The 20,168-nt window shown below is 37.1% G+C and overlaps 1 protein-coding gene across 1 annotated transcript in view; it reads left to right on the plus strand.

The window, feature by feature from the left end:
• The window catches only part of LOC140366044 (guanine nucleotide-binding protein G(i) subunit alpha-2-like), a 57,787-nt gene that overhangs the window by 35,605 nt on the left and 2,014 nt on the right, over positions 1–20,168 (plus strand). Inside the window, exons 2-7 of the mRNA XM_072452700.1 lie at positions 7,645–7,687; positions 11,053–11,194; positions 13,632–13,792; positions 16,349–16,477; positions 18,953–19,082; positions 19,550–19,703. Coding sequence (XP_072308801.1) covers positions 7,645–7,687; positions 11,053–11,194; positions 13,632–13,792; positions 16,349–16,477; positions 18,953–19,082; positions 19,550–19,703 — 759 coding nt within the window. The remainder of the gene's footprint in view (positions 1–7,644; positions 7,688–11,052; positions 11,195–13,631; positions 13,793–16,348; positions 16,478–18,952; positions 19,083–19,549; positions 19,704–20,168) is intronic.

Below are 20,168 nucleotides of genomic sequence, written 5' to 3' on the forward strand. Positions count from 1 at the left end.
AAATCGTCAACATTTTTAATTACAATTTCAATATAAAATGGTATTATGTCAAACTTAAATGGTTGAATATGCAAAAAGATATTTATGTCCAAGGATAAACATTATTGATTTATTGTGAGAAATGTTGACGGGCAGAAAAAATTGTATTGTAATTTTAGTTTTAATAGTTTAATCTTATGTTCACTGACAAACTCTGTATTTCATAACTTGTTTGAACGGATCTAAACTACAGACTTAGCCATTTTTATGCAGAATAAGACGGCATATTTTGTTTGTGGAGGAAATGGTGGTACTTAAAGCCTTCGCGATGTGCTTATTACGTCCATTTAAATTCCATCCTGCACTTGATTTTTATTACTTCTTGACTGACTTGTCTTAAACAATCCTCATCCCTCCAGTGGTCCCCGTCCCGCTGGTTGTGAAACCCTGGTCTGAACAGTAGTTCCCTCTCATTCTCGCGCTGGTCCTCTGTTAGCACGTTAGCTCGTTAGCTCGTGAGCGTGAACAGAGGTGATGGTGTGTGGAGAAGTGTGACTGGGCTGTGCGGGCACCGGACCGAGGGCACAAAGGCTGCAGTGTCGACCCACAGCTCAGAAAACAGAGGCGCTGTTTATGTTTGACTTTGAACCTTCACTTTATATGAGCATTAGTGACCCATATAAGGACCTGCCCGGGACACACCCACTCCACTGGCGTCCCACAATGCTTTACTCTAGAGGGTGACTATAGATCAGATGTGAAGAATGTCAGGGTAATCGATAACTATTCAGATCCCAGTGTGAGAAGCAAAACATAATAATAATAATTGTGACTATTTTAGAAGCAAAATCGATCTATAGGATAAAGAGTTGTTTCACTTTAACTTTTATTTTGTTGTTGGTCACAAACTTGAGGAAGAGTAACGCATTGGACAATGTGAAAGAAAGAAAATGACAGTAATTGTGAATAATTGTTGAATTGTCTTGTTTTTTTCTCCTAATAATTGTAACACTATTGATTTCATGATATGGTTTTGGCCCAAATTAAACCGTAACTGAAGTAAAGCTTCACTGTGTAACGTTTCTGGTTTAGGGTCGGCCACCTTCTTGTCTCCATGGAGTTAATGAAGTCATTGCTTTGCCTGCATGTTTCACAGTATGGCATTATTTATTCATCTTGTTGATTGACATTATCGGACCGAAAAGACAATACATGTTATTGTCCCTAAACTTTCACAACTTTAGGATTCTCTGGAACAAGCAGCTGTATAGCTAGTGTGGCACATTTTTCTTTTATTTTCAAACAAATATATTAATCTGCCCTTATTTTGAAAGTCATTCTTATTAAGACTTTTTAAAGTTTGTACTGTTTCTAAAAGGGTGTGATATTTCCGAGTGAGTGTTTTGAACAGAATTTAGGCTGAAGTCCATGGCAGCACTTTTATAACACCCATTTCAAAAGCAGTAAGCTTTTTGTGAATGACTCAAATCCAGTCAATTTTAAATGTCCTTAAACTCCTACACTTGGACTGAGACTGACAAGTTCCACAGCGCTGACAAATGTGCCCATTTAGACCAGAGCCGTCCAAAGAAATCAGCGCCCAGAAACTAATCAACACTCAAACTAGACTCAGAACGAGGCACTCATTTGATATCGACACTGACATAAAATCGCATAAATAGGACAGAATTTAGTAAGTGAAAGTATGGTTTTGTGTTTTTTTACATTACAATAAAAAACTTTACTTTTTGTGAGAATAAAAAGTCGTATTTTGATCATCAATAGAAATACTCGTCTGACAATTCGACTACTAAAATCATTAGTGAAGGTCGTTAACATTTAGTATCGTGTCAATAGTTGTCACATTCCGACTTTTCTTTCTGTGTTTGGATGCAGGGAGCAGCTTGCATGGGCACGAGCCGGGTTCAAATGCCGCCTCTCTCGCTTTCTCCCAAATTTAAAAGCTGATATATTTGAACGACAGGGACGGAGACGCACAGATGGCGACCAGGCCCGGGGCTAAAGACATGTCTGGACCACACACTCGCACTACTGCCAATGGGGGGGAGGGGAGAGGGGAGAGAGGGGGGAGAGAGATGCAAAATAATGAAACTATATCAAAAAGTACATCAAAGAAGAAAAGTCAAACTAAAATAATAATATAAAGAAGATCACTATATTGATCTAAAAATTGCTTGCTAGATCAGGGCTTTTTTCCCCTTAGCGCATTAGCTGTGTCTTACTATGTTATTGTACTGCAACCTCATTTGAAACATCGCAAAACTTCTTGTACAAATTATTCTTTGATACTTCCTCTGAATAGTTGAGTCTTACTTCCCAGTGAAATAGTTTAAAAAGAAAGTGACTGCAATAACGCAACATTAAATACTTTCTTTTCCATTCTGTGGTCCGGCGACGCAAAAATGTCCTGCGAAAAACACGTCAGCCATTTCTGCTTTAGAGATTTTCACTTCTCTTTATCCATCTTTAAATCTCACGCTCTCTTTGAAACTCTTTCTTCTTTCCTCTTTAACACTTTCTATATTTTATTCTTCTCTCTCTCCCTCTTTTTGAACTGCAGTCCTCGTGAGTCACTTCAGGTCGCCCTCCCGTGAACATGTGGCAGTAATACTAAAGTCCTGCACGACTTTTCCGCTCTCCATCTAAATATTTAGATTTCTGCTCTTGAGCCCCCTGCACCTGTCTCAATCGCTCTAATGGCTGTCCTCAAAACGGAGGCCGATGGCAGTTCAAGCCTTAAAGCTGCGTTACCCCAGATGCCCTTCCCCTTTGCTCCCTCCTCTGACCTTCACTCAACTGTAACTTGTTTTAAGTGTTGACGTGTTCGAAGCAGGAAAAAGAACAAGAGCCAAAACAATTATGTTTGATTAATTGTTGCAGCTCTCCCAACTATAGTCCAACTGATTTCACTCAAAACAATTGATTTCGGGATGAAAGTTAAGGCATAATACCTTTTTAAAAGTCTGGAATTTTCATCACCTTAATCGTTCTGAGCTTTTCAAATCACGTTCATTACATCTGCATGTTTATATTTGTATGTCAAGGGAGCTAGCTTTGGTTTATTTCCCCATGATAATTCCCTCTGCTTCCAGTAGATGGAGTGTTAACACCAAATGAATGGAAAGTAATGTCATATTGTCTCATTAGTTTTCATTATCCTTCGTTGTAAAGCATGACACATGAAATGCAGACGTAAGCGTTCTCAGGAGCATGTAAATAAACAACACATAATATATGTAGGGAGGACGTCCTGTGGTTTTTGTGTCGTCGTGACACCCGCACCAGTGGCAGCAGACCTCCTGATAACATCTGATTGGGTTAGACTTCGCTCCTGTCTGTTTTTAGATCTGCTCAAAACGAGGAGCCCTCTTTTGGGACATTTAAAAGACCGAAACATCCTGGAGCCTGGACTCACTCATGGAATATAATCTGCTCTTACCTTGGATGCTCTTCCTCAGACTGCTTTCATCTTGGCTTGGGACTGGCTTAATTGTTCATAAATATTACTTGAATTTTCCACTTCCAATTGCTTATAATATATTTATTACTTAATGTTAAAACAATGTATTCTGAGCAGGTTTGTTAAGAAAAAAAGATTGTATTAATATTGTATAGTGTTTATTTTTTTTTGTAGTTATAATCCAATATGAGTGTGAAGTATTAGTGTGAAGATGTTTTGGGTAATTGTACATTTATAGTGGTTTAAACATGATGATTCCTCATCCAGCTGTATCTGAGACCATCGGTTCAATTATGAGCACTGGTTTGTTCCTTGTGTTATGTGAAGCTGGCTCTACACGCCGCGTTCTTCTCTGGAGCCTGAGCGGTTCTGAAGATCATGTGGTGATAACCCGCGTTAGCCTCAGATACTCTAACCAACTTGTAAACGATGTGGCGCTGCATAAGGTCGCTGTACATCTCGTTAATCACACTTCAGCTCCACGATTGTGTATTATTCATGACTGCAAAATTGGCAACATACCCCTTAAATACAGCTACAGATAACTTAAACTGGGGTACTGGATCTACTCTACTTGCACAATGTTGTATTTTATATATATATATACTTAGTTTGACACCTTTTTGTATCTTATTTAGCCTTCACACAGCTAATGTAAAAGTGTTTCAGTGTCATATTGGGCTCTTTATTCCAGGTTTGCGATCGATTAAATGTGTATCAGTCTTTTTAAAATATATATACTGTTGCAAATGAGAATAGTACACAAGTAAAATAGTGTCAAGCTAAAGCTGGGATACAATAAATACTTGTACCCCAGAATTAACTTGAAACTAGGTCTGGAGCGATATGGAAAAATAATCCAAATATTTCACGATTCATCATGTTCATTGAGCTCTATTTTAAATTGTATTTTATTTAGTCTCTTCTAAGGCAAAATACAAATGGCATTTAGTAATGATTTCATGAATGTAAACTAGATAGACTGTGCCATTCAGTATTGGCTGGTGATGATTCCAAAACCCCAACATTGACGTTTAGACATGACTCAATATCAAGTCTTTTTTTTTTTTTTTACTTTGATTTAATAAAAAAAATATGACTGCTATTCTTTAAAATGAACATAACCTGCTCTAAACGGGGCCTAAGCCTAAACCAGTTTGCATTTCAAAACTACTAATTTTTATTAGCTAGAACTATCAGCCACACAAGTGTTTTGGGGCGTTACATAAACATTACAATGCAAACCTTTCTAACCCTTTAGCTCTAGTCCATGTGATACTCTTATCTTTTCGCTCTGCAGCATCTGTTCATTTGAAGAGAGTGTTGGAACAGAAGTCACTTGTATTTGCAACACACATGTGCATTATGGAGCCCACATCCAGGGACTGTCCTGTAAATGGCTTTTGTATGAATAATAAAAGGATTGCATGTTTTTTTCTTATGGGCGCTTCTATAGAAATCCAATCCAAATCTATTATGTAACACGGTTCATCCCGAGGCTTCGCTGTGTTGAGTTACAAACCATGATGTAATGGTGTTTGAACTTTGATACCTTCAAATGAAAATGGTAAAACGAAACAAAAGAATCCTCTGAAATCATGAGAATCAAGAGATGTTCGTTATAGCAATTGACCTTGACGATACATGACATTTTAAAACTATTTGTTAGCTTATCTTGGCTTTGTGCCTTTTTATTTCAATTTAATCCTCTTTACTTCTAAAAGAATTGCCTTTATTTCATCATTCCAAGTGTTTTTCCTCCTTTAAAAACATGCGTCTTTCTGAAAATATTACACAGTGAGGCTTTAACTAATATGTATTTTTCCCTTTTTTTATTTAAAATTAGTTTATCCCTATTGTTCGATCGAAGCGTAGCCACATTCTTCTTTTTTACATTGTCATAGTTTTTAGGGAAACTTGGTCACGAAATGGTACTAATAAGCAATACAGCACTTATCTTTTTACATTCTTATTGAAGCGCTTTTAATAAAGGACTTCCATATGGTAATAAATAGGCCATTACAAACAAACGTTATCATTTATTGTCCCAGCGCCGCACTTAGCGACATATGTGGATAATAACTATTCCCCAAGGACATCCATAAAGCTGGATTGTAAACTTCCTCTGGTTATCTGGTCTTTGACACTGAGGCCTCTGCTCCATCCTCAGGTTTCCACACAGAGATAAGCCAGTAAAAACAAACATTACGTGACGGTGTACTACAACTGTGTGTAGACTTTATTGCGTTGCGGTGATTTCAAATATGATTGAAACCTGGTAATAAATACACGTAGTAGCTTGTATTTTTAAGATTATTTTTCTTTTTGCCTTAAAAGTGATAGTTTTCATTCAAGCTGCAAAAATGGTTTGAATACAAATGTTTTTTTAATCTCTGAAATACCGAATTTTCGATCAAATTTAAATACTGTTTATAGTTTTGAAAAAAAGAAAGCTACAAAAACAGCAGATTAAAAATAAAAAAAAATGTTTTGCAGGATTTTTTTATATTTTTTATCTTTTTGTGATCTGTTTTTACTGTCATTTCCCCATTTGTCTGAACATTACACCTCTACTAATGCATTTAAAGACACGTTTTAACACATTTCTGTTGAACTGACATAAATATCGTCTGATAAATATCTATTTGTATACTGAGATATTCATTTTTGTCAACATCGCCCAGCCCTACCACTCACTTGTGCCACAAATCCCTAAGATAACGTGCAAAAGTGTTGGGAAGAATCAATGAAGTCATGCAATCTGGATTAGATTTAGGATTTTGTCTTTTTAAAATTGGGATTCCATTCAAAGTGCTCATGTTCTTGGAGCTTTGACATTTGAGAGAAAACCAATAAATGTGTTCAGTGCTTTTCAGAACAAGTTGGTCGAAGGATAAACCGCATTGGACGTTTCTCTTCATACACCGACATACTCTCTTCATAATATTTAACGTTATGTAAATAATTGAAATTCCGGCACTTAATCTTGCAGTCCGACTCTGAACACCTTTCTAGCTACTTTTAGTTTAGTTTTTCATGCGTTTCCGCTCATCCTGGTCACTCTGATACACGGAGGAGGACGAGGCATCCACAGCTGTCCGTGCGGGTCTTGCTCATGCTGTGTGCAGTGTATTTTGGGGAGGCATCACCCCGGGCCCAAGCTCTCCGACAGGCTCCGCGGGTCAGAGGGGACTGAAAGGGTAGATTCCTTGTGGCAGATGAGGCCCAGTCTTCCCCTCTGGCTCTTCAGATAAACACACGTGAAAACGCAGGCGGCAAAAACTAATGTTTCGCGCGACATATTGTTCCAGAAAATGTCATGCCACTCACAAGACAACTGTAATGCTTGTAAACCCTTTTCTAAATATACTGCAATATACTACAAATTAAAAGCTGAATGAAACACTTTGTGGTTCTAGAAGTCAGTTATTCAATTATCTACTGCTCAAAACATTCCCTCTTACTGCAAAGAAAATGATGCACACATGATAAATATTAAGCCCCGGAAATATTGTTATTAAGTAATTGTCGCGACAGATCCAGACAGCAGCATTCATATTTTCCCAGGAAGAAGTGTGTGTTAAAAGAGGATGGTCCAGCGATGACTAGAACTTGTGCAACATCTTAGAGAACATGCTGTTTGATTTAAATTTTGCTCAAAAACGGCTTTTCTTTTCATTTAGAGCTATTGATTGTGTTTTTTTGTTTGAAAACACCTTAAAGGTCATGGATTTTTACTATGGGCAGGCTAGGAACGTTAAGATTATTAAATTAATTGATGATGGTGATTATTCAGGTCAGATCTGTTGTTAAGAACTAAAACATAATAATCGTGACAAATTGAGAAGCAAAAATTAGTCCAATTTTATTGGACTCATTATTTTTTTGATCACGTTAAATTCCATAAAGCTGGTGACAAACAAAATTTAGGATTTCCCTGTTTGGTAATTAAATCGTGTAATTTTTTTTCTCCGTTAGAGAAGTTTTAATTTATTTATTTTATTTATTTTATTTATTTTATTTATTTTATTTATTTTATTTATTTTATTTATTTTATTTATTTTGCAACATTTCCAAATCTGGGTGAAGGTTATTTAAAGCCCAGTGTGGAGGTGAAGAGTTAAAGACAGTGTGTTTACAGCGACAGGAGCATGTTTTGAACCTGTTGTTCTTGTGTCCTGCAGGTGCTGGCGAGTCGGGCAAGAGCACCATTGTGAAGCAGATGAAGTAAGTGCACATTGTTTCGTTCGATTATACATGTCTATGGAGCAGAAGCAGGAACAGGATGTGTGTCATAAACTATAGACCAAAGGCTGAGGCGATGGGGATGTCCCTGAATCATTTACTGCGTTCTCGTAATTTAACAATGTTTAACGATGTTTATTGTTAAACATTAAGAAGCTACAGCAACCAAATCAGCAGTAGACTGGTAGCAGGTTTGTCATAAGCGCAATAAATATGTCTCTACTGTTCGTAAAGCCAAAACATCTTACTACGTCAATACTCTCACGGAATCACAGGGAAATCCTGCTAAATGTTTGCAAATGGTTCAATCCTTATCGCTAGATTCTACTCCCTCTTTAACAAATGAAATTGTTTAAGATTCAATTCAGCTTGACCAAAAATATATATATATATATTTGTAATGCATTTAATCAGCACTTTGCGGATGCAGGAATCTTTGGTGCTGCTGCTCCTGATGCTGTTTCTCCAATACATGAGAATAGATCAAGTATTTTCCCTTAAGCCCTTTACACAGTATGAAGTATGAAATATGTTGCTCTCTATAGATCTAAAAGAAAGTGATAATTTAAATGAAATGTTATATGCTGTTCTCCAAAAGACACTCTAGTGACACAAAAGATATACCGTATGTTCCAGAGTATACAGTAAGTCGCACCAGCCAAAAAATGCATAATGGAGAATAGAAAAACACATGCTGTATGTCGCACTGGAGTATAAGTCGCATTTTTGGGGGAAATTTATTTGATAAAATCCAGGACCAAGAACAAACATTTCATCTTGAAATGCAATTTACAATAATAACAGATGAGAGAACATGGTGAATAGGTGTACGTATGTTAACGCTAACACCTTCAGCTACATGACGCATGCTAACGCTAACACCTTCAGCTACATGACGCACAGACAGAACTGTGGTAAGTGTCTGGTATGTTAACGTAACATATGAACAGTTATTCAGATAACTATAGCATAAAGAACATGCTAACAAGTTTACCAAAGCATCAGTATTACCCCAAATCACTAAATCCACTTATGGTAATTCTTCTTCCTTTGTGTCACTTCTAAACAACTCTGCAAACTCCAGAGGTAGAGGAAGAGCAGATTCTTCTTCTGCGTCGCTTAGAGCCTAGAGCGCCCTCTTGCGATTGTCAGTGTAAATATAATCAACATGTGAAATGTGGTTGCCGGTGTGAAAATAACTAATAATATCACATATAAGTTACTCCGGAGTATCAATCACCCTGGATAAAACTGTTTAAGGTGCTATGCCCCATTACAAATACATGGGCATCTGGATCGATGATAAACTCTCCTTCAACACACACGCACAAGAAATAAACGTGTTTTCAGTGCAGATGCACTCCACATACTTATGTATTGGTTCATTTTCAGTTTTATGTGTGTTTTAGTGTCCTATGTTTGTTTGTTATTTAGTTTGTGTTGTGTTAATTCAGGGACCCATGAAAAAGAGAACTTTTCTCATTGGGTTTTCCCTGTATAGATAAATAAAGAGAAAATTAAAAAAAGAATATGAACAATGTTTATAACGCACTTTTGCTTGTCATGTTTTGTCATCGTTTCTTGTGGAGGCAGTTGACTGTACATTTGTGCCTACAGGGGATCTAACGGGAAAGCCCTTTTTAATTTAACATTTTAGTTTGTGTAGGAAAAAGAAAAAAGATTATTGATTTTTTTTTTTTTTTTTTTTTTTTTTTTTTTTACCTCCTCAAAAAAAATCGGGATCAGCCAATATCCTGTTCTGACCTATAAGCGTAAAAAGACCATTTACTGGCCATTGTAGCCTTAATAACTGAACTTTGAATATACAAAGCTGTATTGTCGTTTCTGAGCTGTGTAACAGTCACATAACACATTTTGAGAAGTTTTGTCTTTCATTCCTTTTGCACATATCACTTTGAATAAATACAGGGCTGCAGGTGTCGGGGGTGAAAACACTTCTCAAACATGAATGAATCAAAATACAACTTTAAGAAAACCTTTGATGATGAAGGCAAAGTTCTGCTCTGGTATTGATTGGTATTGTGTATTAGCAGACACTGAAAGATAGAAAATCAATTTCTGTATCAATTGCTGTGTCTGTTGGACTTCATTCATTTCTGAAACAATATTACTTACTTAGTAGAAGTTTGTAATTACTCTATCTTCTATTGCTATTACAATCTACTGTACTTTCGCTGCTGTTACACAATAAAGCAGAAAAGTTCCATAGTGCACCTTTTAAGTGAGTGTCAGAGGTTGTCAGAAGTATTTAGATGTGTTATTAAAGGAACGTAGCCGACATTTGAATGCAAAACTAATGGATGTTTTAGCTGTAATTATAAACAGAATCTCCGGAGCGCTGAAAAGCCCATTGAAACCTTGTGTTTTTGAGTGCGTTGGCTGTGCCGTGTCGCTGTGCGCCGCTGCATGTTAATGAGGTCCTTTTGAAAACCTCACCCAGGCCTCAGCCAATGGGACGTCCCGTGTGTGTGGCCCCAGACCGTGCGGTGTGAGGGGCAGCATCCATCTCAATCTAGCACCCATTCATCTGTGCGTCTTTGTCTGCGCGTCATTGTGCTGCGTGTTACAAAACTCCTTGGCCCAGTTATTCTCAAACGCCCTGCATAAGGCCGTGTGATGCAACGGCATGTTTGAAAAGGGTGATAATATGAAACCATATCTGAATTTGCTTTGTCCCTGGATTGTTACATTTGGAAACGCAATGGTTGTGTAGTGTGAAAGTGTGGAAGTGTGAACGGGACTATGTGAAGTCTGTATGTCACGTTTCAAAACCAGGACTCGTATGTGTCTCCGGAGAAGAGAGAACCATGTTCAAACTCAATATGCAGTTGTAATGTTCATTTATTCTTACAGAAACATTGGAGGTGATGGCTAAGTTGATCTTATTTTGGGGGTTTTAGTTCTCAGGACGATTATTACCCAATCAGAAAGCAGAATGAACCTCACACAAGTCTCTCATTTGTGTTTCAGTTTCAAAGCTGAAATCCAGTGTGTTTAAATGTAAAAGTTCTCTCTCTGATCTGAATGGTCACGACTTAAAGCCCCGAACATGACGTACAATCTGAGAAGGACAAACACTTGTGCCTCTTCTGCAGGTTAAGGCTCTGGTTTGCCTGGAATGTTCCGCAGTATGACTTTTAACTTGTCCATCTTAGATATATTGAATTGCTGGTTTTATTGCTAAATGCATGCCTTCTTGCTGTAAGTGGGCTCCACCTCTCCACAGATCCGACCTGTATGGGCCCACCTGCCTGTCTCTATGGAGATGATGACCTTGTAGGATCTTTTAATAATCTGTTTTGTAAATCTGTCTTGGTTGTGTGCAGAATTATCCACGAGGACGGGTACTCAGAGGACGAGTGTAAACAGTACAAGGCCGTGGTCTACAGCAACACCATCCAGTCCATCGTCACCATCCTCAAAGCCATGGACCACCTCAAGATCCACTACGAGGACCTGACCCGAGCGGTGCGTGGCCTGTAATCCCTCTGTGATATAAGAGGCACAAGATTAAGTGAACAAAGGTCTCGAGGCGCTGTTGGGTAGTTCTGAAAGTTTTAAAAGTTCAGTTCAGAGTGCACATTTCTAACCGATCCAGGAGAATTGACTAATTCAAGAATCCCATGTATTTCCAAATATTTTTTTATAGAAAACTGGATATTCGATGGTATTAAGGCAAATTGTTGTGTATCTTGCAGCCCTAGAAATCAGTCACTGCAGTAATAATAATAATGGTAGTGGTTGTAATAATGGTAGTAATCATAAAAAAAGAATGAAAGATAATAATCATAATACAAATAATCATGTGTGGAGCTGTGATCTGAGCTTAGTATTGGACAGCAATGGGAAGCAGAATGTGCAGAAAATATTGCGTAGCCGCGGCTTGTCTCAGCTCAGCAGAGTCTCGCCTTGAGCGCGTGAAGCCACAGAAATTATGCAGCGTACAAATGTCACGTTAAATCATTATAATATCCAACTACTACAGCCTGTTAGTGCAACACTAAATAGAATAATAAAAATGGCACGCACTAATAATAAACACATGAAAGGATGTAAAGAAAAGAGGATGTTGTCACGAGTTTGTTACATGACTTATTTCCATGAACATGAGATCTTACTGGAAACGAATACTACCATAGAAAATAAACCTTTCATACATTCATTTAACATAAAGAAGCATTTACATTTGAGAGAAGACTGAAATACTAGACACTCCAGGCTCTAAACCACAGGCTGAGCAGGTTTTATACATAATAAAACTCCATGGAGCGATTAGATGTGTAGAAAAATGCATAATCACAATTGTTTCTTTGAAGAAGTAGAGTCTCGAAATAAAAGCTATTAAAAAGGCTGTAAAAAGTACAGACTAAAAATATGAATAAAACACAAACATTCTGTGAAATCTTTGGTATGAAGGGATAAAGTGATATTTCTGCTTTTTAGTGGTTAGGATTTATTTTAGAGTCCATTAACGTTTTGTTCAACACTCAAAACCTCAATCAACACATTTACAAGCACATTTGAAAACATTACTTAATGGTCTATTAATTGTCATTGGGGTAGTTCAAAAATGTTTGGATTTTCATTCAGTCATAGAAGAGATTGAGAGACTTATTTTGATCACATTGCCTGAATAATTTTATTTTTTGTGCCTTTCAGACCAATTTAATAATTAAACACCTCTCGTAATTATGGATGTCACTATATCAAATTTTGATTAAAAAACATCACAATTTGACGATTATTCACGAATATTGTGACCAAACAACAGTGAGATCTTTCATTTTCTTTCATTTCCGTTGTCTACGTACTATTCCTCAAGTCTGTGAACAACTTTACAAAACTGAACTTGACAAAATATATAAATATAAAAGTGATATGTGTAAAGATAAGATAAGTTCTTTACATTTAGGTATATTTTCAGGCTGTATATTGAAGGAGAACTGGTCCCATGTGCTGGAGCTGTGACTTGTAGCGCACTGAAGTGAAAGAGCAGACAATGATTAACTAATACTGAGAAGAGCGCTCACATCAAAACCCTGTGTCCTTGTCAATGTTAAACCAGTTTAAAATGCACAGATGAAATGTCAACACGACTCTTGACCTACTATGACCTGATCTGCTTGTGATCCTTTAAAAATCCCCCAAACATTACTTTCTAATACTTATAATCTATTCATTTTTTATGGAATGTAAATGAGTATTGACCCCAACGTCTAATATTCATTGCAATATTTCAAGAATGCCCTAACCAGGCTTTTCTGCATCATTTTTGGGCTTTCGATGTCAATTTTATTTCAAATGCACGTTTAGAACAAGCTGCGGTGGAAGGAGTACTGGTACTCAGTAAGAGTACAAATACTGGAGAAAATAAGTTCATTTTTTTTAATCAACAGTAGCAATTCAAATGTGTCTTATTTTTCTAGTAAATTGTACGTATTTTTGTCAGATGTCTCCATGAATGTGCTAATAATAAAATAATAATAACTCTGTCATTCATGAAAACGTACTTTCTACTTCTTAGTTCTGGTCAAAAATGTACTGATGTAGAAAGTACAAATACTGCTTTCAAATGTAGTGTAAACAAGTAACAAGTATCCACTGTAAAAATGATTTAAGTAAAGTACACATACCTAAAAAAAGTAAAGTACCTTAACTTTTGTACTTTCCAATACTTTACGTTCCAATACTGTGCACAGTAAATGGTTTTAATGCGTGAAGTCTATATTCATAATTGCAACTTCTTCATGTTTGCTGCGCTTTCCCTCTACTTTCTACTAATATGATTTTTTTCTCTCTTTCTTATAATGAACAGTCTGATTTAGAACCTTTATGTTTTTGGTTGCCGTGACGTTGTTGCGTCCGTACTTTTGTGTCTAATATTTGGTGCATTTGGATGTTCCAGGACGACGCGCGGCAGCTCTTTGCTCTGTCGTCCACTGCAGAGGAGCAGGGGTCCATGTCGGATGAACTGGCCAGCGTCATCAAGCGCCTTTGGGCTGACGGCGGCGTGCAGAGCTGCTTCACGCGCGCCAGAGAGTACCAGGTCAACGACTCCGCTCCGTAGTGAGTCGCACGTCCCTGTTTTTCTGTCACCTCGGCTTAGCATTCACACCAGCGACTTCCACTGCAGCCGCACTTTAGACTGAGCTCAGGGGCTGACAATTCAAACATGTCTATGATACTACTCAAGTAGAAGTACAAAGTGGTGTGTCCAAGAAGTAGGTAACACTTTAAAATAAGGCTCCTGAGCACTTTAGTTCAAAGGGAATTTTCTTTTCTGAAAATAGTTTAAGCTGCTTTTTAATGCTCTCACACACATTTTGTTCACGGTTTATTAACGCACACGTGTTTTTGTCAATGTTATTTAAAGTATTCACCATTTACAAATGTTGGTTATAAACACCTTATAACTAGTTTACTAAGGAACCTTATTTTAAAGCATTAGCAAAAAGTGTTTTGGGAAACTGTTACTCAAGTAAGAAGAAAGAGAAACTAGTTATAATTTTAAATTAATGTAATTGGAGTGACAAAACATTAATTAGAAATAAAGCTTTGATATTTTTCAAAGGATAGACACAAAAATGATCTGAAGGAGCGGCGCTAAAAACACAAATGTTTGAATCATTTAATTTCATCAACAAAAACTTACAGTGAGAAGAGGAAAAAGCACTTTCACTTGATTAACAGTCTCTTACGTAAGTAGGAGTAAAAGTACAGTGTCACAAAGTTACTCCAAGAAGTACAATTTCTCAGGTAAATGCTACCGAGTACTTCCCACCTGTGTTTGTACCTGTAAAATTGGGTTTTCATTCATTTTTGCCACAGTGACTTTGAAAAAAAAAAACTATAATAAAGAGTTTCAAGGTTAAGCTCCGTGGTAAGTAGTTATAAAGTTTCACAAAGGGTTTTTAAATCAAATGAGAGGTCACAGAGCTGATTAGCCCTGAGCTGCTTCCAAACATGTAATGAATCTCTATGGGAAACATGAATGCCAAATGTACTTCTGTAAATACTCTAGATACAATAAGCATGTATTTACACTTCCACACGCTACACATCGAATACTCTAGATACAATAAGTATGTATTTACACTTCCACACGCTACACATCGAATACTCTAGATACAATAAGCATGTATTTACACTTCCACACGCTACACATCGAATACTCTAGATACAATAAGCATGTATTTACACTTCCACACGCTGCACATCGAATACTCTAGATACAATAAGCATGTATTTACACTTCCACACGCTGCACATCGAATACTCTAGATACAATAAGCATGTATTTACACTTCCACACGCTGCACATCGAAATCTACATCCAAAACCACTAACTGGCTGAAAGATTTATACATTTACAGTGTGGCATGAATCCTTTCCTCACATTTATTCACGTACAGGAGATTTGCTGCTAAATAAATACTCAGACACCTCTCCACAGATCTGACCCGTTACTTGGCCTGGTTACCTCGCCATCTTGTCTCCATAGAGATAAATACTGTATGTTTAATGCTATACTGTGGAACATTTCAGGCGGAGCAATTACAAATTAGATTATTCTTTGAAATTCAAATGTATCTGAACTCTGAACGTGACTTGAATCTGGATTAAACGTGTGAAAACCTAAATCTGCCACAGTATTTTTCCTAAACGCTCTGACCTGCTGTGACGGTGTTAAACTGTTCTGAGTTCTGCCTAGAGCCACAGGGATGAAGTGTAACTGGACCCAGACAAAACTGTACTCGTTGTGATTTTAGTTTAATACAAGACTTGAACGCGACTGAAGCAGAGCGACGATAATGTCTCATTCTGTTTGTGATCGTCATGGCGCCCGTCACCACTACATTTGTATTTAGGCTGCAATACTTCTCTGACTTGCAAAACACACAAACAAATGTGAGTGATTGTGAAATTTAAAACGTAATGGGAAGATTTTTTGGCACGTATAAAAAACGTCCTCACAAGGAAACTTGTATTATTTGACCATTTGGGAAAATCTTCCAACAATGAAGGATAATGTGCACAGTAAAACGAACAAATAAATGAAAAGAAGGTATATTGTTTTGGTGACCTTTGTGTCTGCTTTGTTTTCACTAGAAAAACAATTACCCATTAGCGGATTGCAGTCTTTGTCCTTTTATTAGTGTAATCTAATCTCATTGGATTAGTCTTTGTTCTCCAGCTCCTGCAGCATTAGACCAAGTCTAATGCCAGATTGGATGTTTCAGGATGGTGTCATTTCTCAACCTTGTGCTGTGGGCATTCAAGCTTTTATTGTCACAAGGTTTGAGGTTTTTTTCAACGCAGAAATCCATTTTGTGTCACACTTTTAATACTATTAGTATTTATTTGGAAACCAGTCAATTTCCAATCAAATATTTGGTTAATTAGTGTAAAAAACTGAGATAATATGCATTTATTAAGACTGAAACGATATAGTGTTCATTGGCTGCTGTGATTGGCTGAGCTCCACTGAAAGTCCCGCCTCTTCCTGAACAATTACAGCGTGACATTCCAGATCAATATTAGAGTTAATTAACCCGATAACAAATACAGATACAAATAGATGCACGGATACAGAATAATATGTGATCAAATGTTTGTGTCCAGTTACCTGAACGACCTGGAGAGGATATCCAGACCCGACTACATCCCCACGCAGCAGGACGTCCTAAGGACCAGAGTGAAGACCACAGGCATCGTGGAGACGCACTTCACCTTCAAGGACCTGCACTTCAAGTAAGACATTAGTACAACTTATTTTCAAATGTATTACAGAGTTAGTCATTCATCTAACAGTGGAAGAGGCATTTTCATGTGTTTTCATGTGTCAGACGAGGTGCACACAGCCCTCTGGTGTCATGCAGTTTGTCATCAGTGCAACAGATGGGACTTTTTAAACACACTAGATATATAATGGAAATGAAAACTAAATGTACTAAAATGATGAGTATTATCTGGGAACTTTTATATAGACTACGTGGGCCTTTCTTAAGGTTTTAATATCTTGATATTCTATTGTACATTTAGACTTTTATATACATTTCATAAGAATCCGAATGAGAAAGGGTTTATTGCCATTGTCAATGAACAAAATTCACAAACATAGGAACTTGTCCTGGTGAGTCGGTGCAACATAAAACAATGAACAATGAATAAATGTACTCTGGGATAAATATAACAATAAGCCATCAGATAAAAAAAAATAGGCTTAATATGTACAGATATACATATGTAGTGCAGAAATAAAGGCTAAGATGTGGAAACTGAAGATATCTAGATAGAGAATATTTACGAATATAGTGTAATAATGTCTACAAAACAAAAAGTATAGTATCTGAAAATCAAAACCGATCTGAAATCAAAAACTTATTATTATTTTTTGACATTTTTGCCACTGCCTTGTTATAAAAGGTCTTTTTGTATGTGTTTTAGAGTCTATATGGTCCAAATAATGATTATGATGATCAAAATACGACTGATTACTTTATAGAGACTAATGGTTGCAGTCCTAGTATCTACAAATGTACAAATCTGTTTGGGCAGAACAAATCCATTCAAGACTATTGTACAATGACCCCTCTTTAAAGTGAGGTATGGAGTGGCAGCTCCGCTTTCATTTAAAGCTTGAGAAGCCTCCACAATCTGCTTTGTTTTGGTTTTGAGGAATTACAAATATTTGCTCTGACTGTTTTATAAAGGACTCTCATCTTACGCCGATCCTTATCTACATCACATTACACACTGTGGTATTTTATCTGGCTGCGGCTTCAAGATATTTACAACATTCAAAGCTTGACCCATCCTTCACTCCTTTTTATTTCAACTCAGGACTTAAACCTCCGTGTCTGCAATTTGTCTTGTGTGTAAAAGTAGCACTTTTTAGGGAGAGAATCCAAACATCTTTGTATATATTATCTTACGCTGAACACTTAAGAATGCCACTGTTGTAATAACGCCTGCTTACTCAGCCTTTTTCCCCTGAAAAGGCCACATCATCGAGAGAGTCTAAATTATTATCCTTTTAATCATTATTAGTATTAGTATTTATGACGGTCATTCTATTTATGTTCACAGAGCCGTCCCAGGTGTCTTTATTGCTTAAGTTGCCTTGTAAAACATGCTTGGTGTCTGCACAATCTGCACAATCTGCACATTCTGTGGGGGAAGTACCAGTAACTACTGGGCATGTGCAGTACTTTAATTCCATTACACACTTAAATATGATTATATAAATCATTCATGAAAATTCCTTTGAATTAGTTTATCATTATCTACCACAAAGTAATTTCCTAAACTTCATAACTTTAAAGCCTTCCATAAAAAGCTGTGTAGAGCTGTGTTTACTAAACGATCACAGCACTAAGGATGCGAACAGTCCAAACACAAAATGAAACAGTCTCAACGTTTAAATTTACCAGAAAATAATATATCATGGAATATTAACCTTTTACATGATTTAAAAGTGATTTTAAATAATAGACAAACACTCTTAATTGTTTAAAATGGAAGCATTGAACTCCAATTTATGTACAAAGGGCCATTCAGCTGAGGGAACTCTAATGCACATGTGGCAGTGTCAGGAATCCAATATTTATGGCTTAAAACAAGTACAGAACATTATATCTAAATATAAGCATTTGAATAACACCACAGACAAGCAGGCAAAGCAAGTTTATTTATAGAGAAGAATTCATACACATTCAAAGTGCTTCACACAACAGGAAAGAATGCATTCAAATCACAAAACAGCGGTTTGTTTGTGTATTTGTTGTTGTTAGTTTGATTGTGGCATCATTAGAAGAACCAGATAAATGATTTCTGCTTTTTAATTCACTTCCTAAAAGCAATATTTTTTAAGTGTTATAGCTCAGTTTTTGTGTGATTTATTTTATTATTTTCTTTTATATATATATTTATGAACTAATCTAATCTTCCTCTTTTATACTTCAATGTTCTCTTTGAAAAGTGCATGATATTTCAAATTGCACATATGTACAACCTGTGCCAGACTTGGGAGTGTTTGTACCTCTTGTACTTGTTTTGTTATATTGTTCTCTTCCCTCTGTCTTTTTAATATATTTCCTGTTAAAAAACCCTGTGAAGCTGCCGTTAAAACGCCCTTGGAGCGACAGTTTATCAGACTGGACTCCCAACAAGACTTTTGCTCCACATTTCTACATTTCTGTAACATGTTTCTGTCTCTTTTTGCAGGATGTTCGACGTGGGCGGTCAGCGGTCCGAGAGGAAGAAGTGGATCCACTGCTTTGAAGGCGTCACGGCCATAATCTTCTGTGTGGCCATGAGCGCTTACGACCTGGTGCTGGCCGAGGACGAGGAGATGGTGAGGAGCACTAACTTCAGGCTACTTTGTATACTATGCATCTACTTTGTATACTATGCATCTACTTTGTATACTATGCATCTACTTTGTATACTATGCATCTACTTTGTATCTACAAATTCTAAACTCGATATCTAACAGTTTGTGTGTCCCATTGAGGTTTTAAGTGCAGTCCTGTATGAAGGATTTGCTCTGTTGACCCTCCGCTTTGTGTTTCTTGATGGAAAAAAGTTCAGACACAATAGTTTCATCATCTATCTGCGCTCCCGGCCCAAAAAATAGCAAACAATCTGTGAAGCTTTTCAAAGTTCACGTCGATGTAATAAAAACTGAATTCATTTAGATTCTTTGTCTTTCGTCTAAAAAAAGTCTGGCTCTTTTCCTGGTCGTCGTGGCATCAAAAACACCACACGCAAATATATTCCGCGTTTTCTTCACGATCGCGTGTCCTTTTTCTTGCTTCCCAGAACCGTATGCACGAGAGCATGAAGCTGTTCGACTCCATCTGCAACAACAAGTGGTTCACGGAGACCTCCATCATCCTGTTCCTCAATAAGAAGGATCTGTTTGAGCAGAAGATCCAGCACAGCCCTCTGACCATCTGCTTCCCCGAGTACTCTGGTAACGCGTCCATGTAGCGGCGTTCTGTGTGACTGTGCACGCCGAGCAGGACTGACCGGGTCGAGTGTTTTAGTGCAAACCCATTTCTGAAAGTCATTTAAATATGTGACTTTTCTGTGAAGGAGTGATGTGTAAATGATGATGCTTTTACCTGGAATGTTCCACTGTGTCGCGTCATTAAACGTGTCTATCTTACGTTCATTCAGTGACAGATGGTTTTTATTGCACACAAATAAGTAAACAATAAGTCACTGAAATGCCACACTGTGGAACATTCCAGGCAAACCAGGACCTGTCCAAGGCAAGCAGTTAGTGGGAACACTCCAGTCACAATAACTCCATTTGAAGTCGTGATAAACAATAATATTGCAACTGCTTTGTGCAGTTTTCCCAGTAAACCCTTTTCTACGTGTAAAATATCATTTAAATAATTACTGCACTAAATAAATGTACTTTAATATCTGG

This window comes from Eucyclogobius newberryi, unplaced genomic scaffold (assembly GCF_026437365.1).
Source record: "Eucyclogobius newberryi isolate DKJ021-1_F unplaced genomic scaffold, fEucNew1.0.hap1 SCAF_19, whole genome shotgun sequence".
NCBI classification, from domain to species: domain Eukaryota; kingdom Metazoa; phylum Chordata; class Actinopteri; order Gobiiformes; family Gobiidae; genus Eucyclogobius; species Eucyclogobius newberryi.